The sequence below is a fragment of the Homalodisca vitripennis genome, chromosome X (assembly GCF_021130785.1).
Source record: "Homalodisca vitripennis isolate AUS2020 chromosome X, UT_GWSS_2.1, whole genome shotgun sequence".
Classification (NCBI taxonomy): domain Eukaryota; kingdom Metazoa; phylum Arthropoda; class Insecta; order Hemiptera; family Cicadellidae; genus Homalodisca; species Homalodisca vitripennis.
This window is the reverse complement of record NC_060215.1, coordinates 13,209,949-13,230,790: the sequence shown is the minus strand read 5'-3', so window position 1 is coordinate 13,230,790 and position 20,842 is coordinate 13,209,949. Positions and strand designations below refer to the sequence as shown.

Here is a 20,842-nt window from a genome sequence, read left to right as displayed (position 1 = left end):
TCATTGTACCATTCAACTGATGGTGACCATAATATTTTTCTCAATTCACTTTAAAAATCTGTTATTATATTTAACTCAGTGGACCAGCTATACAACAGTTATTGGAGACGATATGAACATTAAATTTGATATTACAAAGAACGAACCATCCGTTAAATATTTTTTAAATATATTAAGGTAGTACATTTTTTATTGTCTGAACCAATCTCCTAAACGAGGTGCAAATTGCCTTGACAACATTTTTGTCAATTGTGAACAGAATAGGGTTAACTCTTGTAACATTTTTTGTTTTCCCTTTTCTGATCACGATGGTGTAATGGCTAACCAATATACTCAAGCTCTTATTCCACCAAATGGTAAAAATGGTTTTATTGGGAAAGACATGTACTTAAAAATTGTTCTGCCTAAGCAAGAAATATGCAATTTAGTATCAAGTTTGAATGCTTATGACTGGGAACACTTAATTAATGAAATTAAGTTCACTGACGCTGAACAATCTTTTCAGTCCTTTTTTCTAATTCTTTTAATAATATAAATTATTACTCAGTTGTTAAGAAATATCACTTATACCTAAAAGCAATTTTAAATATAAATGGTGATACAAATTTTAAGAATTCCTATTGATAATATTCTTTCATGGGGACCTCACATTGTTTTCTGTCTACTAAATTATCTAGAATTATTTTTTTATTGATACGTCTATCTTGCTGCATAAGTGAAAATTATGTTCGGACTGCATGCAATTTATATTCAGCTATTTTCAGTCAATTGTGAGATATGGATTAATACTGTGGGGAAATAGTGCTAGAGTTCAGGAAATACTGGTGCTTCCTGTTAAAAAACTGTTACAATTGTTGGTAAAGCTGAATATCTTGATCATTGTAAACCTGTTTTCATTAACTAAGAAATTCTTACAATAGTTAATTTATATTTGTTTGATTTATCTGTTTACCATACCATACACATAATTATTACAACACAAGAAACAGTAATAACATTTTAATTGACTATTGTCGACCGAGTAGATCTTTGAAAAGTCATGTTGTAGTTGGCTTAAAAGTGCATAACAAATTGAAACATCTGATTGAAAAATACTCTCTTAAAATGTATCAAAATAAGCTTTATGAATGGCTGTTTCAAAACCCTTTCAATAATATTGATGAGTTTTTTTCTATTAACAAAATAGACTTTTAATGATGGTTTCAAGATAAACTCATGATATAATCAGTGTTATACTCAACTGGGCAATTAATGTCTTATATTGTTATATACATAATATTTTTGTATTATACTTATTCAGTATTATTTAGACAATGCTATTTAGTCTGTAGCTGAATTAGACTTGGTCAATACATGTAACATGTTTTACAACAAATAAACAAATTTATTATTATTACATTTTCTACCGATGCCTATATACCGAACAACCCACTTTAAAACATCTTTTTCTTACAATAGTTAGCATTTTTCAATAAACATCAATAAGCATCTTCAGCGTGAATTCCTAAATTAAAGGTTTTCTAAAAACCATTATAAAATATTTGCATTAATTGTAAATTTATATTTTTGATAATTTTACTCCGAAATTCATCAGAAAATAATTAACAGTGAAATATCATACTCCACCTAGTCTTAGCTTTATGTTACCAGTGTTTTATTTAGTATTTTTTCAATATTATTTAGTATTTATTGTTTTATATCTTGACGAGCCTTGGCAGTGTAATGTATTGGGCTAATAGAACATTTTACTTAATTTAATTACAATACTATTGAAAATCACTATGAAAACAATTTTTTTTTTAAATGAAGGACTTTTTTTATATACTGCTTAACCCTATGCACTCGAAGGCAGTATTTATAATTTGTTTGCCCTTTGAGCTCTACTGGCCACCGCTGGAAGTGCAGATTAATATTTGCCGTAATGTTATCTCAGCTCGTATGTCCAGCTGTACTGGCCATGATATAATAAGTCCATAGCTCATAAGGCCAGCACCACTGGCCACTAAAAATAGCAGTTATTTTCTAATATTCTCTTTGTTTCATAATGAATGGTGAGTTCTCAAATCTATCGAGCAGCTTTGTTTTAAAATTATTTTGAAGTAAAGCATTAAATTTTAAATCAGCCTATAACTCTTTTCTAAAGATAAGACTGTGCAAATAAGATGTATGACGCGTAGTGGGCTTATACACTGAGGTGATAGAAGGGATAGAAACCTCAAAAATTTTACTAGAACACGCATGCTAACTATTCTTGACTACACATAGGTATGTATTTTTAAAAGTTTTGTTTCATAAAAAAAATTAAAGAGTGAGAAAAATTTAAAGTAGTTCATGTCTGAGTATAAAAGTAAAAGTCTACTTTATAACATTTTATTACATATCTTTGTTAACAATATAAGTATAACAGTTAAATTTCCCAAATGTATGTTTATCTATGAAATATTCATTAAAAATACATTTTTTCTTTAAACATTTAAATTACTATGCAAATAGCGCAGAGTAAATTAATTCCGATTTGGGGAGGCAAACAAAAAATATGGCTGCCGAGCTGTCGATGAAAGTAGCGCGGCCATCTGTACTGGCCATACGAGTTGTGAGGACAAACTACAGCTAAACTAACGCGAGCTGTCTGCAACCTTGGTGTGGCCAGTGCTGCTGGTCTTTCGAGTGCAAAAAACTTAAAACATTGAACCCTAGGATTGACACGAACTCTAAACTAGACAAAAGATCACACTGTGTGATAAAACATAAGAGTTTTAATAAATTTGGATCCTCAAAAAATGCATTTATTCAATATTGTGTCTGTATGTCAAAATTGTTTTTATTTTCTTTTTAATCATACAGATTATCATGTTTACTAATGTGAGACTGAGTCTTGATCGATTGGAATACACCGTAATGCACCATACCCAAAGTCTCATTAGAATCATATCTTGTTTCAGTTCTAAAATAATGTACCCCCAACTGAAAAACAGTATAACATTACAAAGTGATTATTTAGCAACGACTTAGTACATTAACAGATGCGTAACCTGCCCTGATCTGTCCTGTCCAGAATAATCATGTACTGGTATGTTAATGTTTTCAGGTATATGTGCTCGTGTAGCTGGGATCAAGCCAATCAATCATCATGGCTTCTTTTACCAACGCAGAAAGCTTTCCGACTCGTGCAGGTCAACAGTATTTACCAACCATCGGATGTCTCCTGAGGATCTCCGCACCGCCTTCTCGTACGTTTCTAACTGCTCGTCTACCCTGACCACGCCCCGTGCCCCTGCCACACTGGTCCCCACCTCCCACGCCATCGTCCATTCACGCTCCAGGCGTCTGTCCCTCGCGGGCCAGTGTCACTAACGACGACAATTCACTTGCAGTAACTATTCAGTGCTCAAAGCTCTAGAAGTAACGTTTTAAAGTTTAAAGTCGGGGTGAAACAACAGAGTTTTAACTGCAGGAATGTTTTTGATCTCTAGCTTTTTTTCTGGATGTTGAAGTTTTAACGAGGATATTGTAAAGTTTCTTTAAATAACATATCTTTAAAACATTAGTTGAAACTTTTTACATAGACTGCTTAACATTACCAACGCTTTTAGCTGCCGCTTATTTTCTTAAGGAATGTGATAGTTTCTGAATCTATGTAGGTATAAGGTCTTCTTACAACTGCCCACAAATGGATCTAAGTATTACTATTTTCCGTACAGAAGTTATTAGTTGGTCCTCATGTTGAAGGCCGTTTTTATGAGATGTTTACGTTGTTATAGCACAAAACACTTGACGTCAGATGGTGTATTTTTGAATGCACATCAATCATTGAGCACAGTAGTCATATGAGCTGTGATTTTGTATTGTTATTAATAATAATTTTGTGTTGTATTTATAGGAACAGGTGGTACATTGGTTAAATGTAGGCATATTGTTTTATTTTTATGAGTTTACTTTGGAATAACGAGTTGATAAATACTTCCTCGAGTAACTGATGCATTATCTTAACAACTTTCAGATGCAGAAATTTCCCCAGGATTGTATTTTCCCGTAATTTAAAGATTGAATTGAATTTGATTTAATTAATTTCTCTAACATTCTGTTATAATAGGCTGGAAAACCTTTACTTTTTTAATTAATGTTATGCTATTTAACATCGTAATGAATTTTATCTACTTATTCAATGATATTTTTGTTGTAAGAGGTTTTATTTTGTTATTTTATATGTAAGTTTGGAAATTTATATTAAAACTATAAGTAATGTAAATAAATAACAAATACCCTATGATCTTTTACAGCTGCCTTAATGATAAAGACCTAGACTTATGTTTTTGGATGATTCCTGTCAAAAATATTTAATTACGTTATAAAGTAATTAATGAAATATAAAAAGTGTAAAAGTTCAAAAAGTTCCTTAAAATTGTAACGATGTATTAGTTTCAGTGTTAAAAACGTGTTTTAAAACGGATTAGTAAAAGATGTTCCATAATAGAAAACTACCACAATTAAGTAATTTTTTGGTCTATCGTCAATGATTGGTATAAAGGGAAAATTCAACTGATTTACATTTAAAATGCTTTAATGTAATGGATTCATAATCATTTTTAACTGATTGAAGACTTATTCCAGGAAGTTTTGATTATATGCCATATGGGTAATCTCCTCAAAAACAATCTTTAAAATAACTGTAATGTTAAGATTGTTAATTCATTATGTTTTTATGTAAATTTTCTAAATTAAATGTGGAGCAATGTTTTTCTACTTGTATTTCAAAATCTAAAACAGGTTGATGAGATTTGATCACCAAATGCATTTTCCCTGTTACTTTTTTGTACTGAATAAATTTTCAATATATTTAAACTGACGTTTGGGTTTTGTAAAGTTGTTGTTGTGGTACTTTTTAAGTGTTAAACTTTAAACGCACTACTTTGATTGGCATACTGTTAACCAAAATATGTCCACTGAAAACCATCCATGCAATAATTTATACTCCAATAATGTGTATATTAGAGTTGTTTGTTTTTAACTCTTGACAAGCTGTTGTTTGGTGTCAAATTTTCATATTTTAATGAGCAACACTAAACAGTAACAAATACCAAGAAAGAGGATGAAATAAGTGGAAATAAAACAAAATACTGAATAATGAAATAAAGTCATGTGATATAAATATTTTATTCTTAGAATCATTAACTGCTGTGCCACTAAAAAAGCGTTTTGTCCAAAAGCTGAGTTAAGTTAGATTGTTACATTTCATTACAGAGAGGCTAATTCTGATTTTCGATTCTGGAATTTATCTACTCCCTGCAATCATCGATTCTTCTCATCCTAGCTGGTACAGGTTAAGTTGAAAGAATGGAAAGAAGGGAGGAGTTAACTCAGCCACGTGTTTTCTACTTGGGAGAGCATAGAAGTAAAGGGAGTGTGTAAAATGTTGTGATAACGTTGAGAAAAGTCACCATAACCAATCCAACCAATACCCAATAAGTCGAATATTTGGAAAAAATATTAATTCAAATGGTTTGTTTATATTTTAGTCAAGTGTAGGACAAAACAAATAAATGGAAAATATTTTATTCACAAAAACAACCGAACTTGTAAATATAATTATTGTAAAACTTAAATTTGTTTTCGTAGTTAAAATGTAGTATTGAATTGTGTAATCGTCCTCTTGTTGCCTTGTAATGTAAATTGTAATCCAGGAGTTAAGTGACTTGTGATTTGAGGAAGCAATGCTAGAGTTACTGAGGGTTATAAATGGCTGGGCTTAGGGCTGAGAGTAGTTTCTTCTTTGCAACTGACTCAATTCCCTGTTAGCAGAAATTTGTCAATAGATCATAGTTTAATGCTGTGCCAGAAAAGTGCTGAGCTGACAAAAAGAAATGTACGTTACAAAATGTGATAACGATAACCGTTCTTTCCAGTGGTGTAACAATGTTCATCATGTGATGTGGTTTTTAGGTGGTTTACACAGTTGTAAAATTTGACACGAAGACATCACTAATCAGCAGTTGTGGCAATCTAATTTCTGGAAGTACAAACATACAAAATTGTCAAAATATTTGGGGGAATATCACAATTTTTTCTATCATACCTTGCCTTAAGTATCCTTCACTAGAAAATGTGTTGAGTCACAATGCTTCGTCTGTCATGACAATTTAGCAAAACACAACATCACTTTACTCCTCTCTACTATTTTCATTTAACTCTCTGTGTATTTTTGTTCGCTTAAGTTGTCAACTCTGAACAAAATGAAGGTTTTTTAGTCTCTACAATGTGTTTGGTAGCACTGTACTGCTTGGTACCCTACTTGTTGTCAGGTGATAGCAAAAGTGACGAAAGTTGCCAATATCCATACTGAAAGTGGTTTCCTGTAGTGGACAGGAAGGGGTTTGATTTGAAGGTTATATTATATTATACAAACTGTTGATATTATTGAAAGTATTTGTCCAGTCTCAGCCCAGATTGTTTTAGCCATATCTAGCACAAAATAGCAATCTAAAGTCAACTAGTGAAGAGATCGACAATTGGATTAATTTAACCCGTTGGCAACTGAATTAATATTCTGCTGCTTTGACCAGTTATTACAATTAATTTTTATGAAAGTATAGGAGTTCTGAAGAATAGCCATTAAAATGTTATTTAATAAGATATCTAATCTAAATTTCCACCAAAACGTTAATAAAACCTTGTTGAACAGATTCGAAAGGTTCTACAAAGCTCTTTAAAATTGTTAAGGTGAATTTTTTAAGCTTTTATAGAAAGACAAATAACCCTCGTATTCAGGTGTTCTATGCACGTAATAAAATTTGTTTTCTAAACCCTGCAGAATATATTGCCATGCAATCTTTTGGTAACCAACTGTGATGATATAAATAAGTTGATTTTAGATGACAGGTGTATATGAGTTTGTTTGGCTCACGTTCCAAAATCTCCATTAAATGAATTCTCGGTTATTGTTATTTTTGTGAAATAATTTATGAGTGGCGATGTTTTGTAAGTGTGGTGTTTAACTGTTGAACGAGATCTTCAAGTTGTTTGAATATAATAGAGTATTATGAAAACTATAGTAACAATTGGATTAAACGAATGAAAAGACAATTCAATTATGTAATATATTGTATTGATCAAATTTGGTTGTTGAAGGCAATATGGTCTGTCCTAGTGAATCAAGTTTATTTTTGTATGAAATTAGCTTTAATTACTCAATATAATCTCATAGGTCTTTTAATTTTTTCACTTTCTATGAGTAGACCGTAGCCAGTTACAATTTTCAATTTTCAGAGCTGTTGGTTTTATTGATGATGTTGAAGTAGAAGTTTGATAGTGAAACTGATGTTGATGTTGATGTGTCGTATGATGCAAGAGATGGTGATGTATTGGATTGAGTCGTGTAACTCCCATGTGGACTTTACTACTGAACTGATAGTAATGGTACACAGCTGCTGACATGTACATAGGTTGTAAATTATTGTAAATTGTTTGTAAAAACATTTTTTAATTTATAAAGTGTAACTGTGTAAAAATGTAAACAAAAAATTATACACACCAAATAGGTAAAATTTGTATAATATTCTTGCCAAAATAGGCAGTTTAAAATTGTATTACGTTAGTTTTTACTATTTACTAAACATAATAAAAATAATAGCATGCAGATTAAACATTTTATATTAGTTTTAATAAACCTTAAAAGACAATTATTGTGTTGATAACTTGAGCTTCAACTCAGTTTTGAATATTAAGATACAGTTTGAGCAGCCTTAAAAACAAGCTTTAAAACATTTTTAAGTGGGATTCTGTATATTATTTCTAAGGAATCGGATTCAAACTCAGAATCAGACTGCAGACTAATTATGAAATCAAAATCAGAACCATTTCCGTTTTACAGAGTACATGAACCGTTTTCTTCTTTGAACATTTTCTTCGAATTTTAATTTTACTTTCCTTCACATTTTCAAGTGATACGTAGAGAAAGCTCTGGTCTTTATTCCAGCACACCTTATCACCAACAGTTAACAATGCTTCTCTCAGACCATAAGCTATTGCATTATAGGTAATTTTAATTCATTACATCATTCAGTCTTATACATAAGCAGCTGTGTAGTATAACTTACAAAGCCACTGTTAATAGATTAAACAAACAATTTGGAGTTTGTATTGTACATTAGGTGGTTTAATGATTTTAGCCAATAAACAGTGGTATTAGAACTCAATAGAGTGTTGAGTGAGAGATTGAATATATTTTTAGTATAAGAAATATAGATTATGTTAGTACAGTTGACTGCTAAGAAACATTACTATTTTTGTACGTTAAATGTGCCGTAGGCATAGTAGAGCTGTTTAGTGTAAAATATATTTACTGTTGACTTGTACAATTTTATTTTTTAACGCATCTTCTGCCTTGCCACACCTGCTTTGGTGCAGATACAATCCGATCTGCCACCTGTCGTAGTATATATGCACAACCTGCTCAGAATTAAAGTTAGGCTAGTTTAGAAAGGGTTAAGAGGATATAAAATTGTTGACGGTGTAGAATCTAAGTAGTTTATGGTTTGTCAAGTACTTTTATAAAGTTGTGCTTTGATTGAAAGTAGAAATTGATTGACTTTGTACTTTCAAATTCCAAAGTGTATCTGAAATATGCTAATATGTATTCTGGTTGACTACCACTGTACTAATGGTTTTATTCATGGCATTATTAAAAAATGCACTGATATGAATAACAAATTAAGTAACTCTATTTAGATCAAAATAAAATGTACATGAAATATTGCAGCACATCAATATAAAATCAAATTGTTCATAACTACAACAAATATGTTTTGTTTTTACCATATGTTTACTTCATGCTCTATGTTTGACAGACAACAAAACCAAGCCTGTTTTACCATAACGTTTTAACACTTGTCTGCCTCAAGGTATAAACTATCAACATTAGCTCTCTCAAAGTAAGTATTTCTAAACTGAACACTTTATGTAGGTTTATTCATTTATATATTATGATCTCAAAGATCCAGTATTTTTATGTGTGCCTTATTTGTTCATGGATCTTAATATCCAAACCTACTTTGCTATTGGACCAGAGTCGTCTGAAGTTGACACACATGAATGTCCTTTTAGTTTTATAGAATATGTTGACGAGTATACGTACTTCTAGTTTCAACTTCGTTTAGTTCAAAAGTGCCATGAATAAAAACAGTGAAATGTGACTTGTAATGTTGATTATGTACAGGGTGTTCACAAAAGGGTGTCACAAACTACTATGGCTGATAGTACTCATTGTTTCAAACAAATGCTGCTAGCCGCCATTGCTAGCAACAATCAATATTATGCGTTGACAGATTATGTTGGAAAGAGTTGTTGGAATTGTTATAAAATCGCAAACTAGTTGGTGTCTTGTAAAATTGTTATAACCTATTTAAAACAGCTGATGCCTATCAAAAGACAAAATGTTTGCTGCTCCCGGCTTGTGCAAGCCTACATTTAAAGTGGTCGTGCTAGCTCATGCATTGAAAGATTTTGTTCAAACAAGTACCATTTGATTTCTGGTGAAATTGTTCAAATAGTTGTGTAGCAAATATTTTATAACTATACTGGTTTTTTTGTTATTTTACTTCAAAAATTTTAACAGACACCATCTTGTTAATATCAAATAAATTAACACAATTATTTTTTTATTTTCCTCTTATCTATTCAAACTTACTTGCCATATTTGATTTCTTTAGCATGAATAGTTTTATAGATAATAACATTTTTATAAAAAATACAAAATGGTGGCTAGTGGCTAAACGAGACAGTTCTCGAAATATGTTATACGACATTTTTTGTTTGAAATAATAAATACTATCAGCCACAGAAGTGTGTGACAGCCTTTTGTGAACACCCTGTATATAATAGTTGATATTTTTTGTTACATTTTCAGCAGCAAATTTATGCTGGCAAACGAGTATTATTTTTGTGTAACGGTGAGTTTTATTATCCGGAAAGTTTTGTCTCTAGTCTGAAAAGTTTTGGGTGATTGTACTGTCTGATCAGGAGAAAAGGAAACCTGTGTCTTTTTTCTTTTTGTAATGTACTATAATGTAAATTTCTTTCTCTTTGGTCAGACTGTACACGTAACTCCAGCATCCTACAGTTCTTCTGTGTTTGGTTTATGGATGAGCACTTCTATGTAACACCTTTCCCAGCAGCAATTCATTCAAAGGGAATTTGTAGAAAGTTTGCTGTTTGTACATGTAAACACTTGGAATCCTTAGTGACTAGATTGTACGATGCAGATTACACAATCTGCAAGTCTATGATCGTGGGCAAGAAGTGTGTACATGGCAGTGCTGCAGTTGTTTCATAAATATGTGTTATCACAGAGAAAGTCGTTATGTAGAATTTTACAGCGTAGTATGCATAGAAAACTCCACATACCTTTAAATCTAGCAAACAGTATTTTTGTCTGGGATTAGTTATTACATTTCTCAATTAATTACAGTATTGTAAATAAATTCGTAGCTCAAACCTTATTTTTATACTATGTTTTTGTCAATTGGTAGTTTATTTGGTTCCGAGTCTTGTTTTTACATTATTGAGTTTTAAAATCTCAAATCATGAAATGCTTGATAGTGCTGATAGACTGTTAGGAAGTTTTAGGCATTTCCTGACGAGTGAAAACATGAAATTTGGAACTTAAATGCGCATTCAACGAAGGATTTGTAACACAGTGAACTTTTAAGGACTTATTTGGGGGGGGGGGGTGGAATTTAAATTCCCCAAAACTGTTCTAAAAATGAATTAGGGACATTTTTAAATCGCTAAACTTAATACGTAAAAGTTTAATAGACTTTGTAGACATAATACAACAATGGGTAGTATAATGAATAGTTTTTATGTTAACATACTGCAACAAAATGGAGAATATTCTCAGTACTTATAAACTGTTCATTGGTGGTTATTGCCACGAGGTTTGGTCCCTCCACCTCGGATCGATTTGTGTGCAGAGAGTGCAGCAATTGTTGCTAATAAAATCTCTTCTGACAACGAATGTAAAATGTTCCAGAGGCTTCAAGGTTAGAGTAAGACGACACAAAGTTTCATGTAGATCTTTTACACGACATGGGGAATTAAACAGAACTATACATATCGGAAGATGAATGCTGAAGTAATGTTGTGCTTGAAAGGTTGATTCAGCACACGTTGCTCGCAGGGGCCTAGTTCCGTTGCAAGGCTGTCGCTTGTTGAACACTAGACAAAATCACCATTATTGCAGACTGTGATACCCAGTCGGTGTCAATGTTATACTGTAAATTACATTTTGTGAACATTTACCCATACAGAACCCTTAGGAATGTTGGTAGATAAGTAAGAGTTTTTATCACATATTCTAAATGTGTTGAACTGAGAACACATTGAAGTATCCATAGTGTCTAGCACTGTCTAGTCTCTTTGTTCATTTTGTTTATTAGATTAGAGAACTTGGAATTTATACTTTCAAGTTATCGACTTAATCATCTGATTAGTTAGTTGTAAAATTAAATTTATAAAAAAAGTGTTATACAAGTGATCTGTTACTTCTTAAATCTATAGTTTTTCACAGTTTAATTTTCACGTTTTGTGGTTACCTTAGTTTACTGTAACTGAATTGATGTATTTTTAGTTTTAATATGTTATTTTGTAATACTTTAAATTGAAATAAATTCGTCTAGAAAGTCTATTGTCTAATTCAATATTTAGAAACCCATCCACATCTCATTGATACGTTACATGCCAGTTAAACTGCACTTAAGAGGTGATAAGATCGGACGAACACTTTCTGCTCAAATCTGTTTAATTTGTAAACAGAGCATGTTTCTAAACTAGGATTTTTATTATAGCTTGAGAAACTGAATTACACTTTGTATAACTCCAACTTGAAAACTGTCACCAGAAAATGCACCGAGATTAAAGAGCAAGATTCAGATTCATATTATACCCTTTATTGAAAAAAACTAGCACAAAATGTACTTTTAATAGAGCACAAAAATACAATATTATATTAAATCAATTGATAAACCTAAAGTATACAAAAATCTATCAATAAATCTATAGTCTTTGTAAAACAATATTGACGCGTAACCATAATGGAGTCTTTAGAATACAGAAAATATTGTACTGAATCCTAAGACAAGTACATTTATACATGTTTATTTATTTATTTATTTATTTACATACGGTATACACCATTTCACATTTGTTATAGGTATTGAGAAAATACAAGAGGCTTGATATAAACAATTTACATAAATAGTTTACATGCATACATGCTAAAGCAAACAGAAGAAAAAAAATAAGCAAAAACAAGTGCCAAATAACATCAACATCGTGAATAAAAAGAAAAATTACAACAGCAATATAGTTCATAAACAAGTGCAACATGAAGGTGGAACCGTAAAAAAGACTTAATTAAAGTACCGGTAGCGTATAAAATATAGAGTTACTTATATACTACTGAGACATACATATGCATATGAACAAATACAATACGAAAGAAAAAAATAAAGATTAGCGTAGCCTATGTTCATTGATATATATAAAAAAAAATCACAAGAAACCATTTCCATTTAGCAAAATATAAAACATGCTACAATACATGCAAATTTTGATGCTATTATAATAATATATGAACAAAAGTGTTAAGAAAATAGCAAGCAATATATAACATTCACAAGAAACCATCTCTATTCAGTGAAATATACAATATGCGACAATACATGCAGGGTTTGATGCCATTAAATATAAACAAAAGTGTTAACAAAAAAACAGCAAGCAAAATATAACGTTCAGTGTCAGAGTTTCACGTGTGGCCAGAGAGATATTTAGTGACCTCCCTCTTGAATGATGTGTCGGACATGCTGAACAAATCAATATGCGCAGGAAGACCATTTCCCAACCTGTGAATTCTCGGTATTGTACTGTTGTACGCATAGTTCGTAGCGAGGAATTCCCTCTCGAAAAGCTGCACAGATCTTGAAGATGGTCGGGGACAACGAAGATTGATCCTCTCTAAAAGTCTCGGGGAATCACAAGACGACGACATGTTAACACAATAATACTTATTTATGTTTGTCTACGACGTCTCAGTTTTTTTGGAGCTAAACTAATCATCTTTTTCAAATTTTTTGTAAAAAGAATACAAAGGTTTGTGTAGTAGTACTCTATTTAGAATTGCTCAAAAGTTTTAATGATTGTAGTATGTTTAAATTCAGCCAGTAAATTAATTAAACCTTTTCCTCCTATTTATGAAGTTTTATTTTTATATATCTCTAAATTATGATATTTATTAGGTATTTAAAAAAAAAACATGAGATAAAAATGTTTTCTTTTAAATATAATACGATTAAAAAAACGTGCAACAGTATATTATTTTTTTAAATTATGAAGATTATAGACAGCAAAAATTGTTTTACCAGATATTTTCATTAATTTAAGATTCTAATAGCTTGTTTTTTCAACTAAAATTTTTTGTAAATTACTGAGCTGATACTTATAATTGGTCGTTCCGTAAATGACTATGGCATAAGCAGTACTATGTGAATTTATGAGAACATGATAACTTTATTTTGAGGCTTCTAAACTGCAAACTGCAATAATTCTCTTCAGTACATACAGACCACAAGAAATTTTATTTAAAACATTGTCTACATGTTCAGTCCACCTTATACTTTGGTTTGTAATAAATCCTAAGAATTTGTGCTACCAACACTGCTCTTTCTCAATGAAAATATTGGGTTGATGCCTATTCCTGTTTCTGTTGTTGTAAAAGACATAACTGAATTTGCTTGAGTTTAGCAAAATGTTTTTATTCATCAAAAACTCTAATCATTGAAAGTTTATAAAAGCGGATAGCAATTGTTATCTGAAATGACCATATATGTGTCATCAGTACATAAACATGCAGTGGTGCTTCTTTCCTTCACTACTAAAGGCAACTGATTTATTTAACAGAGAAAAGAGGGCCCTAGTATTGATCCTTGTGGAACTCTATGATCAACTGTTCTTAGTAAGTGGATTTTTTAATGCTATTTAGCATTGTTTGAAACATACTTAGTTACGACATATTGCTTTCCGTTATGTACGAGTATGTATGAGCTGATCCATTTGAGTAACCTTACCAGGAATACTCACAATTTTAAGACTATTTACTAACTTACTAACAATGTTGCACACTGTCAAATGCTGTCGTCAAGTTCAAAACCATCCAAACATGTTAACCTCTTTCTATGAATAAATTAATGAGTTAATAAATTAAATTCCTGGTCTGTAATTGTGGATCGTCCAGATCGGAAACTATGTTTTTAATTGTTTAGGGTATTGTTAAATTCTAGATAACTTAAGAGCTGATTTTAAATGACATTTCCATATATTTTCAAAAAAGGTGGCATAGACATTAGCAAGATCACTTGAAGTCCCCGTTTGAGAAGAAGAATTACCTCAACTTTTTTGAGATTGTCTGGGGAAGTTACTTATACCAGAGAAGAGTTTATTGAATGTGTTAACAGTTTTTTTACTATTGGACATGATTGCTTTAGGACCACCAACTGAAATGTCATTGAACCCTGATGAATATGTATTTTCAAATGATGAAATTAGTCTGTAACCTAATTTAAAACTGAAACTACTTGAAACTGGGTTTGAATGTATAATTAAATGTTGCTTTAATCTCTAGTTTGGGGAATACCAAGGAAGTACAAAGTTATCAACTTCCTCAAGACAAAAAGTCTAAATATATTTGCAACTGATTGGATCTGTCAGTACTTTTTCCCTCAACTGTAAGTGACACATTGGATGTTGAAGGTTTTTATTTTCATATTACATATTTAAATTCCAAATTCTCCATTGATCCAAGGTGTCCAGTTCTAGAATATAGTGAAGATCAACTCCCCTCACAACCCATTATTACATCTTGAATATAACCAACTTGAAGCCTAACACTGGAGAATGCAATGAGATGAAGTATGTACTGAGGGACAAAAAAATGGGTCACAATATTTTTCAATCTGTTAGTACTTTACATAACAAAATCGCAAAACAATTAAGCATGTGTCATTTGTTTGTTTGTGAAAAATAAATTGCTTTTACAAAAAATGTGAATGCATCAATAGTAATAATCTTTATTTACATATTCACTAAGAATAGTTACAGAGTCAATGTTTACACTAAAATTAATGTAATATAGGGTTAGGTTAAAAGGTTTAAAACCATTGAAATATAATGGAAGAAATCTGTTTGAATTAAAGTTAAACATTTTTGTTAGGCAAGGTACATTATTCTAAAGTAAAACAATTTCAACATAAAAATGAACTCTTGTGAGAAGTTAAAAAACAGTGTTAGAAAGTTATAAATTGTGGTATTTATCAGCAAACTGGTCTTGTGAATTTTAGAGTCACATATCTTGAGATTCTCTCTCAGCTTGAAGAGTCTCGTTCCACTGAAGGGTGGTTTCTTGGTACATAAAGATGTTCTATGTGCTGGCAGAGAGATTGTTTGCGCTTCGTGTGTTGTGGATGTGAACTTCACCAACCATTGATAAGTTTCCTTTTGAGGCATGAGTGATAACTTCAACAATATAGATGGATATCACTGTCAGGATCTCAAAGGACTTAAAAGTCTCTTGTAGTTGCAGACCTGCCATTGTTCGCCCACTTCTGTAGCACCAAGGTACGATGAAGGTTTCCAAGAGATGAGCCTCATACAGTTATTCTATATCGAACATGTGCCTCAAATAGAGCATAATATGCTGTTTTCAATTCTCCATGGGTACCAATAGCTTTGGTCCTATTCAATGCAAAGTTTGCAGTACTGAGTCTTGAACACAGATTATCAGTGTGATCGCCCCAGCAGAGGCTTTGGTACTAAATTAGGCCTAAGTGTTTAACAGTATTGACTCTTGGAAGATCAAGAGGTTCTGTTAAATTGTCTTCAAGCCGTCCAGAAGTAAGATATTTTATCTTTGCAGCAATAAAAACTAGGTAATTGTTCGAACAATATTGTTGTCCCATACTGACTGACTGATATCAAGTATGAGTGTCCAGACCCTCAGTGGAATTGCTGCTTGATCTAAATGTAACCAGAACCGTGTTATCTGTACACATTATTGGTGGGTGATAATACTGAGGAGTTTAGGTGCGCCAGCAGTAAACAAGACAAATAGAAAGGAAGCTTTTGGAACGCCTGTTTTATTAGACAAGGGTTCTTACAACCTTCTTTGTGCCATTCATATTTTGTTGTAATTCAACCGCTTTAATTGTTCTCTCCTTGTGAAACAGCTTTCAAATCATTTAACAGGATTACCTTCAAAACTGAGAGATTTTATTTTGTTAGCAATTAAATTATGGCTGAGACAGTCAAAAGCTTTACTGAAATCAAGGACACACTTTTAATTGTGCTTCCTCCATCCAAGTTGTCAATTGTACGTTCTATAACCACAAGTCAGTAAGGGCACTACTAGTCAGTATAGGATAATCTGTGTTATCTATCTGGATAAATGTTGTAGTAGTTGAACTGGTCTAACATTCTGGTCAAGACTATTACTTATGCAATTTTTTAAACACTTGGGGCTAGAGAGATGGGCCTGAAATTTTGCAAATCATTTTTACTTCCCTGTTTATGAAGGGGATAAACTTTAGATATGTTAAGTTTGCTAAAATACCCTGGGGACAAAGACGTATTCATCACATGTGTGAAAGGCTCAAATGGAATGTAAAACTTAAGCAGCTTGGCACTCACATAATGAATCCCAGATGAAAAAGTTGATTTTAGTGAAGTTATTTCGGTACTGAAAACATCATTTTGAAAAGGAACTCCTATTGATGAGGGGTGTTCCACGAAAGGCAGCATTGTCTAAAATTCTGGCTCTTGACCGGTTGTTTTGAAATAGAGTTTGCTCGGCTGTAAAGAAGATTTTGAAATGCTCACAAAGTCTATCTGAGTCATCTTCAACTATCTCGTCTGCAATATTTATATGCCATCTCTCACTGTTGATGTTCCAAATAGCTTTAGTTTTATTTGGGTTCGGGAATGAAGTTTTCATTTAATTCCTGTCTTGAAGTTCTTAGTATTAAATATTACGCATGACTTAATTGAAAAACTGGTTTTAATTGCTACAAATCTTATAATTAATCAAATGAGAGAAAAAAATACATGATAAACATTATTCTTTCCTTAAATATGGAGTAGTCCAAAGGTGTTTAGTACCTTGTCATTTGTTGGTCCATCTCGGACTATTCTGCAGTGTGCAAAACCACAGAATAATACTGTAAATCATGCCCCATATCACCTTCTAGTCCATATTCCATTCCTCATACATGACGACCAACAAGCCGCAAAGAGTGTAATTCACCTTGATGGTTTGTTATTGCTCTTCCCATGACATTTCAAACATGTTCTAATGGATTAAGGTCTGTCCTGTGTACAGACAATTCTGTAACATTGATCTTCCACACACACACATAACATTACATCATGTGTGTGTGTGTGTGATCACATTGATTGTGTTTTTCTGTAACATTGACTTTTTTTGTCTTGTAAGTAATTTTCCACTTTCCTTTCAGTGTGCGGATGAGCACATCACCTCGCATTAACAAATATAGTACCCACAAATCTCGAAAACACCACCACATGTTCTAATAAAATTTCTTCCACTTACTTTTTAGCATTTAATACTCCTTTGTTTAAGTCAAAGTCAAAATTTGCATTACATGAACATTAAGTACAGTAATTTTGTCAAGTTTTACAATAGAATATAATGTAAGATGTACATTTAGAGAGAGTTTATACATCTTCCTTGAACGCTTCTATGTTGTAAATTGTCTTCTTAAGAAGGAATTTTTTAGCAGTTCCTTTAGTGCATTTCCAGTTATACTTTGTAAGTTCTCCGGTAGTAGATGTCTAAATTTACTTCTTGCATAGGAGGGCTTTTTCTCAAAATGAGCAGTTCTAGAGGCATGGCGTGTGTGGTAGTTATGGACATCTTCAAGGGTTTGGAGATTGAGTCGGGAATCATGTAAGATACTCGTACATTCGTAAATATTTAATCTGGTACAATGAGTGTCCCCAGAGTTTTGAATGCTTCCCTGCAGCTTTGTTGAGGCTCAAGATTGGCAAGGGATATAAATTTTTGCAGTATTAGAATCTTATTCAGATTTCCAGTAGAATTAGATTAAGCCCCAGATGATTAAGCCATATCTTACATGAGACTCAACAAGTGCGTAGTTCGCAATCTGGGTACAAACTGTTTTTATACGTTTCATAACTTATATTCCACTACTTATCTTATTGGAGATCGTGTTCACATGTTCAGTCCACGAAAGTCCGCTGTCAAGTGTTAAGGCCAGAAATTTGACTTGGTTGAGGACAGTTATGTCTGGAACATCTGCGGGTACTCTTTTTTCCTGCTAAAATGCACTTGTGTTGTCTTGTCAATGTTTAATGCCAGGCCATTTGATATACTATACTTAATAGCTCCTAGTAAAGCTGTAAGTGAGTTAGTAGAGAGTTCTTCTGTAGAGTCATTTTTTATAAGCAGTGTAGTATCATCTGCATACATTATACAGTCAGTACTATAGTTTTCGGTGAAAGTTGGGAAGTCATTGGTGAATAGTAGTATTAAAAGTATGGGGAGATTTTCCTTGTTTAAAATCACAAGCTCAGTGTGGACTTCTCTTGAAATTCCTCCTCAAACCATTATGGACCCACCAGACTGTCCCTTGGTGATAGCACATTGAGTAAACCTCTCCCAGTCTGTTCGCACACTATCACGGATGTCTGGTGATCTCGGGGAGAACCAGGACTTATCAGTACACAGCACTTGGCTTCAATGGTCTGCGATCCAGTTTACATGATTTCGAGCAAACAGCAAACGAGATCTTCTATGATGTGGATGCAGCCTAGGACCTATAGCTGAATTGTACACTTTAAGTCCCATTGCCTATAGCTTTTTTCTAATTGTTCACTTCATAGGATTTCACAAACTCATTACGAACTCCCATAAAAAATTGCTCAAACCAACAGACAAACATCAGTCACGTATTGTTAACTTAGTTAGGGCTTGATAATAGGCACCTTCTGTTATTGCCTAAACTGGGATATATTTTGCATATTTTGGACAGACACAGTGAGGAAGGCAATGCTGGCAAAGTCTGGTTCTGGACTGATTATGGAGGAAGAAATGTGTGCTTATGACACAATACTAATATTTATTAGGATATTTTAAGGATAATTTGTAAGTGTCAATTGACAAATTGTCCACTGATAAGAGAACTATAGAAATATTTAATCCAAAATAAAATATTACACAGCTATAACAATGTAATTTAGGTGTCCCACCTGTTTAACCTTAGTGTAGCATTACTCAAAGATATTCAGTTTAAGCAAGCACTGATTTAATGTTTTTGCTCCTCACAACCCATTACATCTTCAATATCACTAACTTGAAACCTATCAACAAAAAATATAGAGTGAATGAGTAGCATTGCTTCAAGGGTCCGTTTTCAGCATGTAATTATTTTAATAATGCTCCTCATAACCATTGTTACTTCTGGATTCACCAGCAACTTGGAAACTGTCTGACTTACCACGCTCAACTATATATTAGGATAGTCTGGTTTTGTCTGCAACTCTCTGAATCGGCATGTTCTTGAGGTTTTGGAGACCAGTGGTTTGACCAGCATATCTGACACAGTGTTCATGGAGACATTGGAATATACTGGTTTGACCAGCAACTCTGTAAGGGATCTTGAGATTCTGGTTTTTACTGGTAAGTCACCATGCTTACAGATGGACACTGGATTTATAAGCATTTTCTACCTCCATTCCTGTGGGGGTGATGGATTATACTGTTTCAACAAGAACTCTTTGCTTTGGCAGTTTGAACGGACTTTTGGCAGATTACATTGGTCTCACCAGAAATTGTTCAGTTACTCATGTTCATTGATGTATTAGGTTTCACAGGTATCTCTTGTGACTCTCTGGATTAACAGGTTCAAAGAGCCTTTGGGATACACTGATTTCACCAAGAATCCTACAGTCATGGCAATTTTTGGGATCTTGGTTTTATTAGTTATCCTCTGTCATCAGTCTCATTGGGAATACACTAGTTGTGCTTAAAAACTCTATGTTTCACCAGTCTTATAATGGAACATTGGATCTGGACCAGGACGTCTCAAAGTAAAATTGGTACCCAGGTGGGATGGCTGAGCAGTACACCCTTAGGTTAACATTTTATCTCTCACTTCAACCGAATGGTCCAATGTTTCCACATAGCAGCCTTCTATGTCACTATAATGCCATGTTGTGTCATTAGGATGAAATAGAAGTTGCTATGGATTTGGTTAGAATAGGGCAAGAGTTTAACATTATTATACAGAGTGTCCCGTATGTAGGCAGTCAAATTCCAGGAGGTTATTCCAAAGGTTAAATCAACCAAAATATCATGAAACTTGGTATGGGTATTAGTCTTTATAGTTTATATATTCTTTAAAAGTTTTAAAACAAAAAATATCTCAAAAAACTTGTAAGAGACAAAAATGTTGAAGAGTTTAGTCTTACCAATTCTGGAATAAAGATTTTTCAGATCGGACAACTATTACTCGAGACACTGAAATTTTTATCAAATATAAACTTGCTTCTTATAATAAGAAATTTAAAATTTGAGTAAGTTAATTTTATTTACCAAAAATAGGTACAGGAAGAAGCAGCCTATGTATGATATTTATGGCCTAGTTCTCTTTCTTATAACTAAAAGATGTAAAAAGTATAAATTGTGATTAGATTAATAAAAAGTACTAGCAATCCTACAGCATGTGTTAAATGTGTTCACCATTCATCTCCATGCATCGTT

The 20,842-nt window shown here is 32.6% G+C and overlaps 1 protein-coding gene across 2 annotated transcripts in view; it reads left to right on the top strand.

The window, feature by feature from the left end:
• LOC124368695 (beta-1,3-galactosyltransferase 1-like) overlaps positions 1-11,678 on the top strand; it is a 50,954-nt gene extending 39,276 nt beyond the window's left edge. For both annotated transcript variants that reach the window (XM_046825995.1, XM_046825994.1), the window contains exon 6: positions 3,089-11,678. In XM_046825995.1, the coding sequence (XP_046681951.1) occupies positions 3,089-3,354 (266 nt within the window). In that variant the 3' untranslated portion in view covers positions 3,355-11,678. The remainder of the gene's footprint in view (positions 1-3,088) is intronic.
• Positions 11,679-20,842: the final 9,164 nt, after the last annotated feature.